An 11,959-nucleotide genomic window follows, 5' to 3' on the forward strand; every position below is an offset into this window, starting at 1 on the left:
ATTGCTCCAAGCCCTCAATGTAAAAAAAAAAAAAAAAAAAAAAAAAAAGGACGGACATCTGGGATTCCAAGCAGCTGGGCAGGGGGTTGGTGAGGAGGATGGCCCTCTCCGCTGAAGGCCATGGTGTGGCCTCGTCCAAATGGCTTCTGGGGACACTGGCCCAGCCTTGGTTCAGGGAGCTGATTTCATGCAAAGGTATAAGTGGACAGTGTCTTTTCTTCTTCCATAGCTTAGGCTAGGGAAAAAAAAAAAACAAAACGCCATAGCAAAAAAACGTTTTGTGTTAAGAGGAAAAGGAAATCTTCAGGATGATGAAAAGTCCCTCAAAATACTCAAACACCATCTTCTCAGAGATGGGCTTAAGAATGACTAAAAACAAGGTACGGTATTCAATGACAGACTTCCAAAATTCCAGCTGCAAATGTTTTCTCCCCTGGTTATTCATTCATGCATTCTGTCTAGGTTCCAAATTGTGCTTGGAATAATGGAAAAGGCGTTAATCATTTTAGCAATACAGTAGTCGTCCCTTATTCATGGAGGATATGTCCCAAGCCCCTCAGTGGATGCCTGAATGCTATACACACAATGATTTTGATTTTTCCTACATGATACGGATTTAATTTATCCACCCATGATATGGATTTAATTTATAAATTAGGTGCAGTAAGAGCTTAACAAAAATAACTAATAAAAGAACACTTATAACAATATACTATAATAAAAATTACATAATGTGGTCTTTCTCTCAATATATCACTGTTCTTGTGAATATATATTTTTTCTTTCTAAAATTGGGATCAGAATGTTTAAATAATTTTGCCTCTCGATTTTCTGCACCATTAATTTTTCCTCATGCCATCAGAAATTCTTCAAAAACAATTTTTAGTGGCTGCAGACTATTCTAAGACAAATGTCTAACAACTGGGTTTGCCACTTCCTTACTCTTGGGCATTGAAACAGCTTCCCATTTCTGGCTCATAAAGAATGCCGAGATAAATATCAGAAATATTTCGCTTTCTTTAAAATTTTAATCCTCTTTAAGTTGCTGAAAAATTAAGTCAGGCAAAGCTGCACTTCCATTTTAAGACTCTAGGTCTTCCTTAAGGATGAAACTTGACTTTTATTTTCATTTTTGTTTCTCCTTTGGTTGAATCATGGACCTATTACAGCCAGAGCTCCTTGTTCAGGTGACATCATCTTTCAAACTGCTGTGTCTGCGAAGGAATCCACATTAACCTGTGGGATCAAGAAACTGGAATTTGCTGCATAAAGCCTTTCCATAGCTCAATTTTCCCAGTTATGAATGGCATTTCAACCATGCAGGGCCGAGATGTGCTTAAGGCACGTGGCTGTCTAACTGGCCAGTACCATGAGCCACCCCACTCTGCCTTCCATGCTATTCTGGAAGGAGGCTAGAAGGAAGAAAGACAGAAAGGAAGGAGAGGAAAGGGAGAGGACATTCACTGGAATCCAAGGCAACAGGTTTCCCTGTTGTTTACAGCCCTGTTAATTTCTCCAGTCATTCGTTTCCTCATGCATTGAAGATCTAATAAGTGTCTTCTACATGAGGACTTGTAATTTATGAACCAGATAACAGAAGTGAGCTTGAGCTGGGAGCATTGGAAAGCTTCAGGAGAAGGCTACAGAACACAGCATTTCCCAAAGTTCCTGAACTCTAGGACCCTTTTTGAATACCTATTTAACAATCTCCCAGAACTACCATCCACAGAACACTGGTTAAATGGAAAAGTAAAAAGGCATTTAGTGAAGCTCAACATCTGTGCTAGTGTTTTCAAATGAAATTCTTTTAAAATTCATAATAGAAAGATACTTCTTAATGTGATTGATTTATAAAATATTAAACCAGCAGCTAACAGCAAATCCTCAGGTGAAATAACAAAAGAATTGTCATCACAGTTAGAAGCTTGGTGTGGATGCTTGCTTCCCAAGACAATCAAATAGGAAATAGAAGAAGAAATAAAGTAATCATGAACGTAATTGATACAGCTGTCTACCTAGAAAATCCAAGAGAACCTACTTAAGAGCTGTGAGAGTAACCTGAATCAAACGAACGGATACAAAACAAAAATGCATAAAAATCAGTAGTTATCTCACATACTTGCAATACCCATCCAGAAAATATAAAGGAAAAATATCTGACTCATAAGAGCCAAGGAATATAAAATACCTAAGAACAATATAGAGTATATAGAACCTATGTAAGTACATCAAACACCTTTCTTAGATCCATAAAAGGTCTGAGTCAAAGCCATGCTGTGTTCCTGCTTGGGAAGAGCAAATACCAAGATACAAGGCAGTTCCAATACAAATGGATCCCAAAGGTATTTTCTGGGGAGGATCTAATGAAGCAATTTTAAAGTTCCTCTGAAAGAATAACAGGAAATGATGATTGACAGTATTTGCAAAATAAAGAGAAGTGAGATCAAAAGCGTTACTGCCTGTCACTGTTTAAAGAATGTTTTAAAGTGACAGTCCTTAAGACAGTGTGGTGTGGGCATAAGAATCTACCAACAGAGCAATAAGACAGGAGAGAAAGTTCCAAAAGATCCCAATATTTAATAAATTAGCATGTGAGAAAGCCTCATGTACTAATGGGAAAAGGTAGGATTATTCAATAGTGCTAAATAAAAAAGCAAGGGGCGCCTGGGTGGCTCAGTCGGTCAAGTGTCTGCCTTCAGCTTGGGTCATGATCCCAGGGTCCTGGGATCAAGTCTTGCAACAGGCTCCCTGCTCATCAGGGAGTCTGCTTCTCTCTCCGCCTCTGCTGCTCCCCCTGTTTGTGCTCTCTCTCAAAATATATAAATAAATTAAAAAAAAATTTTTTTTCCCATCACACTTATTTGTTTTTAAATAATAATACATAGTTTCACTGACAGTTTGGTGAAATAATGATCCTCATATTAGATTCTGTGGTGGGAATCTAATTTGGGATGACTTTTCTGAAAAGTTATATGTACATATACATATTCAGGATAAAATAATGTTTTATTTTATATAAAATATAATATAAACATGTATGTACTATATGTATATACAAAATCAGCAATATACATAAACTTGACAAATATTTATACCTTTTGATGCAGTAATTGATACTTGGGCAGATATTCTTAGAAAGCAAAAAAAAAATGAGACAAAGATTCACAGCTAAGAATGTCCACTGCTATATTACAGATAACAGCATAAAATTAGAAACAATGTTCCAAGCTGTAGGATAGACTAGGATGCAGTCAGGAGAGCTATTTCCGAGGATTACTTCATAACACAAGAAAGAGTTCATCATATCATATTAGGTGAAAAAGACTGTTTATTAAATTGCATTTTTTTGCATAATTCCCAGTTTTGAAAGCATGACTTCTATGTCTTCATCTAGGTCGCTAAGAATGTGAGCAGATGGAGCCTGGACCACATGCCATGGAAAGGCCACCAAAGGGAGCCTCCCTCTTCTGGGTTGAGGCCGACCCGCCTCAGGAGTTAAAAAGTTCAAGCATCATGATTCCATTAGCTGAACCTTTGTCTATCTATGGTTTCCGAATATTTCCTGGGGGAGGCTACCTAAGAATTACCATGGGAGGTGGTTTCTAAAAACCAAACCCAAACCAGATTTCAGAGCCTCTCCCACAGAGATTCCAGTTCAGGAGGTCTGGGATGGAGGCCCCTGGAATTTGTTCTCAGGCTTCCAGTGATTCTGACCCATAGCCAGATCCAGGGACCATGGTTTTCTGGTTCATAATTTTCCAAGGTCTTGAAAAGTATCCTGAATGCCTTTTAGAAGCAAGCTTCTAGATGCGAGTTAAAGAAGAGAATTTTATAACTAAAAACAAACAAACCCGAACACATTTCTCCTCGCATCTCTCCTCGTCTGGGGGAACTGCTGCCGTTTGTCAGGCAGGTGGTGTGGTACGTGGACAGGAGGCCAACCTGCAAGTTCTCCCTCCGTGACTGCTGTGACCCCCACACAACCCCTGCCCTCCAGCCCCCCCTCCCTTGCCCCTAGGCCTCTCTCTTCTTAGGTTTCTGAGATACCAGCTGCTCACTTTCCATGGGCCCCTTCCATCAACTTACAATGGCTTTTGCTGGAATGCCGGTCACCCGGGCACAGCTCCTCCACTGCAGTACCCAGTCACTGAGAGTTTTCTGTATCTGACGCTTCACCTCCCACTCACTCCTCAGCCCACTGCCACCTGGCTTCCATCACCGCCACTTACTGGCATGGTTCTTCCCAAGGTCACCCTGACTCCTGATGGCTAATCTACTGGATCCATTTCAACCCTTTTCTCAGAAGCATCTGGCCCTGCTGACCATGCCCTCTCTTTCGCTGGCTTTTGTGGGGGCTGCCCGATGGCTCACACATGCAGCAAGTATTTTGCCTTTTGAGGTGCCACGTTGCCCCAGTCTTAGTCTACATGGCTTGGGGCCCGGCCATCCCACAGCAGACATGGGTATTTCATTTTCCTGGCTCAAGGAATTGGTTCAGGATGTGTATACAGCCAAGGTCTAACCAATGAGACTCAAACCTAAGACCTCTGCAGAAACTGTTGGGAAAAGCTTCTCTTTTTTTCCCCCACTGGGGCTGCTGAGCTGTCAGGTGAGTTTGGAATCAGAGATGGCCACCTGCCCACCCCATGAGAGGGAAGCCAACATGAGGAAGGCAGCAGGGCTGAGAGACAGAGACCAGATGGTGCCACTTGGGGTCCTAGGCCAGGCCTGAAGCCAGCACACCCGGGTCTGATCAATTTTATGAGAAAACAGTACGTTTTTCCTTAAGCCTTCTTTACCTGAGTTTCTGTTACTCACAACCAAAACAGCCCTACGATGGCTCTGAATGGCCACCCACCTCTCCGGTGACTTTTCCCTGTGGTTCTACAAGCTCGTCTTCCTTTCACTCCAGACCTGTATGTCCACCCCCTTGTGGACCCTACACTAGGGTGTCTACTTAAACATGGGTTTAAATCTAAACTCGTAATTATGCCTCCCCTCTTTCTCTCTGTGTGTCCCCATTTTGGTGGATAGCTCCACCACCCACCCAGTTATCCAAGAAACCTGGGCCTCATCATTGACACTTCTTGCCCTCATTTCCTGGTCTGGTTTGGGCAGCTAATTCTGGCTCATTCCTCAGGGCTCAGCTTTTAGGTTGTGTCATCAGGGAGGCCTTTTCCAACCTCCAAGCTGAATGAAGGGCCTTTCCTATGTCCCCATCCTACCCTGTGCTGCTAGCGTCACAGCTCGGGTCACCCAGACCCTCATGGCCTGTGGATTCTTATCCACACTCCCCATGAAACTCTAAGTTCTGGGATAGCCAGACCCTTCCTGGAAATCAATATTATTTGAATAAATGGACACTGGGTATATAGGTATGATCTTGTGTATTATAGATAGTCCATTCTTCTGTAGAAATTAAATATTTCAGCATTTTGGAAAGATCTACGAATGGCTAGATATTTGGCAGAGCAGACTATCATTTTCAGGGGCTCCAGGGCCTGGCTGACAGTGAGAACCACCCAAAAGGGCCACAGTGTTTCCTTAACGGGATTTTCTTTAATGGGTAAACCAGGCTGCCTCCTAGTGAGAGCCTTCACTTCTCTTCACTTTAATAACAGACTCTAGAGCTTATCAAAGGAATGAAATTGAGCTTTGTTCTTTAACAGCATCTATTTCCCCCTTCTTCTGAAAACTGGGACATGAGCCTGCTTCAAGTTTTCAGATACTCCTCCTATTCTTAAAAATTACTTAAAAATTACCAGACACAGCCCTTTGAGCCCAACTACAAGTCCTTCCTAACTGGTCCTGCCATCTACCTCCTGACCCCCCAGTATTTATGGGCTCCCCTTCCCATCTCCGGATCATTTGCTTTTGAGAGAAAAGGAGACAATACAATACTAGCTGAGTAGTTCTGCTTTCTTTGAAGGTTACAGCAAGAGTCCCAAGCAGTGGGCCTATCACTTCCTGATTCTTTTTCTTGTTCTAATCATACCGGAAAGCGCCTTTCCTTGTTCCAAAAAGCTTCTTAACACTTCATACTGTCCATAAACCTTGTTTCCACACTTGCACATGGAACTTGAAATTTTCCCCCTATTAACACTATATTTAACTGATATTTAAAGTTTTAAAACACAATTACTTTATCAAGCATTTTATAGGAAAATATTAGACTTTGACTTTACTAACTTAAAAAACAAACGTTTCTACACTGACAAGAATAATGGGGGAAAATACAGGGACTGTGTGATAGCTACTTGTTTTCCTTTTTCTTTCTTTCTTTCTTTCTTTCTTTCTTTCTTTCTTTCTTGAGGATTTATTTATTTATTTGAGGGAGGGAAAGAGAAGTCGCACAGAGGGGAGGGACAGAGGAAGAGAGAGTCTTAAACAGACTCCATGCTCAGTGCCCAAGCGGCCGAGCTCGATCTCATGACCTGAGATCAACGCCTGAGCTGAAATCAGGAGTGAGATGCTTAACTGACTGCGTCACCCAGGTATCTCTGTACTCTCTTTCCCCCTCACATATATTCCTTAGTTCCTTTTGTCCATGTGTTCTTTTGGTTTATTTCCACAATTTTTGCTTTGCTTTCTCTCTGGCAACCATTTTTATTTTAAATTACTGGATAGAGATGTAGAAATTACTTGACTGACACTAACTGCACAATTATGGAAATTAAAGAAATCACAGGATGCTGAACTGTTGGAAGACTGAACTGTTTTATATTTTTAACTGAGATAAAATTAATATACCATAAAACCTACCCTTTTAAAGGGTAAGATACACTTCTCTAGTTTTTTGTAACTTCACAAAGTTGTGCAACTAACACTACTCTCTAATTTCAGAACTTTGTCATGACCCCAAAAAGAAACCCTGTAGCCATTAGTAGTCACTCTCTATTCCTTTTTTTAAAAGATTTTATTTATTTATTTGACAGAGAGAGAGGGAGAGAGAGAGCGCGCACATAAACTGGGGAAGAGGGAGAGGGAGAAGCAGGCTCCCTGCTAAGCAAGGAGCCTGATGTGGGACTTGATCCTAGGACCTTGGTATCATGACCTGAGTCGAAGGCAGCTGTTTAACCAACTAAGCCACCCAGGCACCCCTCTATTCCTTTGGCAATGGGGCTATTTAGTTGTCCACCATCATTTGTTGAAAAGAATGTTCTCTTTCCCCCATTGAATTATCTTGGAACCCTTGGGAAAACAAATTCACCAGACAAACGGGTTTATGTCTGGGCTCTCAGTTCTGTTTGTCAGTCTCTATCTCCATTCTTATGCTATTATCCCACTATCTTGTTTACTGTAGCTTTGTAGCAAGCTTTGAAATGAGAAAGTATGAGAACTCCAATTTTGTTGTCTTTCAAGATTGTCTTGGCTAATCTGGATCCCTCACGTTTCAGAGTGAATCTCAGGAGCAGCTTGTCAATTTCTGTAAAAAAGGCAGTTGGGATTTTGGAAGGAACTGCATGGAATCATAGATCACTTTGAGCAGTACTGACCTTCCAAAAATATTAAGTCTTCCAATCCATGCACATGGGAAGTCTTTCCTGTTCTGTTTTTAGGTTTTCTTAAATTTCTTGAAGCAAAGTTTTGTAGTTTTCAGAGCATAAGTTTTATACTACTTTTGTTAAATTTACTTCTAAATATTTTATTCTTTCAGATATTATAAATGGAATTATTTTCTTAATTTCAGATTGTTCATTGTTAGTGCATAGAAATAAAACTGAGGTTGTATAGTGATCTTGTATCCTAACATATTGCTGAACTTGTTTATTCTAAAAGGTTTTTAGGATTTTCCTAAATCCTTAAGATTTCTATATATGATCATGCCCTTTGTGAATAGAGATGGTTTTACTCCTCTCTAATCTGCATTTCATTTCTTTTTCTTGTCTAATTGCTTTGGGCTCTACCCTTTTAAAGCCTATACGGTTTCTTGAGTGACTTCCCTCTTTTGTCCTCATTAGAATAAATTTTTCTCAGAGAAGGGGACAGGGTGTAGGAGCAAGAGAGAAAGCAGAGTTTTTAAAAACCAAAATATGCCAGGGTGCCTGGGTGGCTCAGTGGGTTAAGGCCTCTGCCTTCGGCTCAGGTCATGATCCCAGGGTCCTGGGATCAAGCCCCACATTGGGCTCTCTGCTCAGCAGGGAGCCTGCTTCCTCCTCTCTCTCTGCCTGCCTCTCTGCATACTTGTGATCTCTGTCTGTCAAATAAATAAATAAATAAAATCTTTAAAAAAAAAATGCCAACTGTGTGGTTTGAATTGATTTTCGGTAAGCCTGACCTCCTCTCAGAGGAAATGTCTTCCTTCACAGCACCTGGGCCCAGGGATTTTCTGGGGGAAGCTCTGAAATCTGTTTTCCTCAGGTTTTGGATACAAGCCTGGCTGGGCCCAATATCCACCCTTCCTTGGCTGTTACATAGTCTAAGACAACATGACCACTTTTCCCCATACCCATCTCTTCTCCTTTTTTGGCCAAGTCTTACTTACTGGTTAGAGGTAGAGCACATCTGGTTTCTCTCATAGCATCCTCTGCCTTCTGAGAAATAAAACTGACCTCTGAGAAATGAAACTGTCAGACAGTAGGCACATTAGCTGTTCTGCTTCTATCCCAAGAAAACTTTGACAAATACCTACATCACATCTGAAGTCACCTTCTGGGCCAGTTTTGTGACCCATGTGAGGAGGGTCCACCAAGACTCTCCTTCCATATACTTCCATACACTTCTAAAAAATAAGTATAGTTTTTGACACTCAGATTTTTCATCCACCCCATCTAGAAGACCTTTTAATTAGAGCAAGGCACACATTTAATTTCCTCATCCCTGACGAACTTTTTACTCACCATGTTTTAGTGGGGCTCTTCCTTCTTCCCAGTCAAGGGACAAAGAAGGGAAGAATGGTTTTCTTAAAGGTATGCGATGCACACCAAAGGCCTTGCTGACTGGCTTTAGAATGAGAGAAGTTTCCTTCCTGTCATTGCGGGCTCTGTGTTACCAGTGACCTCTTGGGATATACAGGAAGTCAGGTGGATGGGAATCTTTGACTATGTAAATAGGTGCACCCCATAGCCAAGTATGAGCGTCTAGTGCTCAATGGCTAGAAACAAACAATCCAGGCACTGATAAGCTTCAGAGAAAAGACAGCCATGGATGCAGGCAGGATCCAGGAGGGTCAGCACCCTGGGCCAACTCCACTGCTTCCCAGGGCAGGCTCTAGAGGGTAGCTGCCCTTTTGTTTGGGGCCTTCCTCTTGGGACTTAAATCTCCTGCACCTACCTCCACTCTGAAACCAAACTCAGATCTCTGGTAGCTCACCAAGCTTCTTGCGCACCGTGATTTCCTTCTAATCTCACAGGTCCACTTTGTGCCCACTGCCTAAGGACTAAGTCACTTAGGCCAGAGAAGGTCTCAAAGAGCAAGTGACATCTTGGTAAGGTGTCTGACTCCTCCCTTCCCCTGAGGTTGCACCTGTCTCCTGTGACTACCGAGAAATGGTCCATATGGATGAAGTTCCCAGGAGTCAAGCCTCAAAATCTTTCTTACAAGTATGCTTAGCCATTCCACAGAGCTCCCCACAAACGATGAAAAAGAGAAGAGTGAGGCTATGTGAGTAGAGAGATGGTCACTTCACATCCTGGTGGGGACAGCAGCACCAGGGCTCCCTAATCACACAGGGCACAATAAAGCCCTGTGCCAGAGACAGACAGGAGGAAATGCCCAGGGTGCCATGATCATGCCATTGCTCATGTCTGCGATTATTATAATTATGACAATGGCAGCTTCTCATCCTTTATCTGTGTGTTTCAGAAGGCCCACCTTCCACTCTTGCACACTTGATCTCAATAAATCAGTATCCCATATACTTAAAAACTGGTTAATATTACCGAGACCTGAAAGGTATTGTCTTTCATCTTTCAAGGTACCGGTGACTGTGACATTTTTAGGTTTGAGTGTCTGGTGTGATATTTTTAATACTATTTCCACCTTATTAATAAACACCAAATTCCTTCAGTCTTCCTTCACTTTCACTCTACTATCTAGAACTGTATTTCGATATAGTGTATTTGCTTTTGCTGAATTCATTCATAATGGATCTGTACTGTACGTCTGGATTGAACACATTTCCTGTAGTGACAACTACTCTATTTGTAGGAACTATTTAGGTCACTGGAGTGGAGAAAAAGAGACTGCTGTTTAATAGAAACAGCATATATCCAAATATAGATGCAGTTTTCTGGATACCTGTTGAACATCAGTGATGAAGAGACTGTTACAATTTCCCAAACTGTAGACCAAACGCTTAAATGATTAGTCACTTTGTTTTAACTGACCCAGGGTTTAACCCAGGAAGATAAATTTCCTAAGCAAAGAAAGTAAGCCTTGAAAGTGTCTTACTTCTGGTTTAGAAGTCACAGTCTTCTTCAAAAAGAAATTCGTTTCAATGTAAATGATTTCCCAACAAAAATCACTTCAGAGGAAGCCATATGATCTGAGCCTTAGCGCATGCACAGTAATTGTTTGCTTTTGGAGACAGAGCAAGCATGACAAATATTTTCAGTTGTCAAGGGAGGAGGGAATGACCCACCTAAGAAATGGAAACTAACGAATAGTAATATGACACTCCCCCTTAGTTCCACTGGGCGCCGGCTGGGGCTGCTACACAGTTAACTTCCTACAGCCGGATAAAGGCGAGGCTGTGCAGGAGCTAATAAAAGCGGCCTCTCCACCCGCTCCCCCCAACACTGGTGGGGGACGGCACACAAGGACTTTAATGGAAGGGGGTGTTGGAGAAGTACCCTCCCCTGTTGCCATTCATTCATTCATCCATTCATTCGATGAAGTTATGCGCTGGGGGTTTAATTCTTCAACTATGACTCAATAGCCCATTCCGATACCACACACCTCCGTCCTCATTTCTAGCCCTAGGCCCCACTCGCTCATCAAGAAGATGCTTATTATAGCCTCGCTCTCTTCCCTCCCTTCCCCGGGTCTCCAGGCCAGGGTGACAGAACAAATCCAGTCAGAAGAGTCCTTTATCAAGAGTAAGGAAAAAAGGGCTCAGAGTACACGGAGAAGGGGTTCCGGGGACCTTCCTGCCTGCGTGGGGGAGAGGCAGCCCCTTCCTGGGCGGCCGCACCCCGGGGCGAGGCGAAGGGCTCCCAGGCAACGCGCTTGGACGGTGAACCTGAGCTCACGCCGATGCTGAAGGGGGAAACAGCTGCGGGGGAGATTCTGCACCGGGGAAGCGGGCGCTGCAGGACGTCCGAGGGCGGTGGGAGGCTGGTGACAGCACCCGCACACGTGGGGAGGACCGCCCCCACCTAGGTGGTGGGAGCAGGGGTCCCGGCGAGGGCGACGAGCGGGCGGGGCGGGTTACCTGATGAAGGTGGTCTTGCCGGTGCTGTACTGGCCCACCAGCAGGATCATGGGCTTGTTCTCGAAGTCGGCGTCCTCCAGCGCTGGCGAGTGGAACTCGTGGAAGCGGTACGCCTCCTCCAGCGGCAGCACCTTGCGCAGGTAGAGCGAGCGCAGGCCGCCAGTCACCGTCTGCACCGCGTCCGCGCCTCCCGCGCGCTCGCGCCCGCCCGCCTGCCGCCCCATCCAGCTGAACATCCTGCGGCCGGTCGGCACCCCGCGCCCGCCCTCTCAGCGCCTGCCCCGCGCTCCCACCCGGCTCCGGGTCTGACCCTCCCCGGCTTGCACTGAGGTGCCCCAGCCGCTCTCGCCGCCGCCCGAACTGGCCCCGCCTCGTGCCGTCGCAGCCAATCGCTGGTCGTTACGTCATGGCAGCTCGTTCACTATTCAGAAGGCTCACTCAACTCCTTCCTCATTGGGTCGCTGCCAGCGCGGGGGCGGTGGCGTCAGCCAATGGAGAGGAGGTTCTTAATGAATTATTGATGACGGAGTCTCTCCGCGGGACTGCGCGAGGGAGAGGGTGTCCCCCAGCCCCGCGGCGCAGACG

The 11,959-nt window shown here is 44.1% G+C and overlaps 1 protein-coding gene across 1 annotated transcript in view; it reads right to left on the bottom strand.

Moving 5' to 3' along the window:
• The window catches only part of EHD4 (EH domain containing 4), a 79,464-nt gene extending 67,723 nt beyond the window's left edge, over window positions 1-11,741 (bottom strand). The window contains exon 1 of the mRNA XM_004751173.3: window positions 11,375-11,741. Within this exon, the coding sequence (XP_004751230.1) occupies window positions 11,375-11,610 (236 nt within the window). The 5' untranslated portion in view covers window positions 11,611-11,741. The remainder of the gene's footprint in view (window positions 1-11,374) is intronic.
• Between the last annotated feature and the right edge of the window lie 218 nt (window positions 11,742-11,959).

Source organism: Mustela putorius, unplaced genomic scaffold (assembly GCF_011764305.1).
Source record: "Mustela putorius furo isolate JIRA1106 unplaced genomic scaffold, ASM1176430v1.1 tig00003898_pilon_pilon_pilon, whole genome shotgun sequence".
Classification (NCBI taxonomy): Eukaryota; Metazoa; Chordata; class Mammalia; order Carnivora; family Mustelidae; genus Mustela; species Mustela putorius.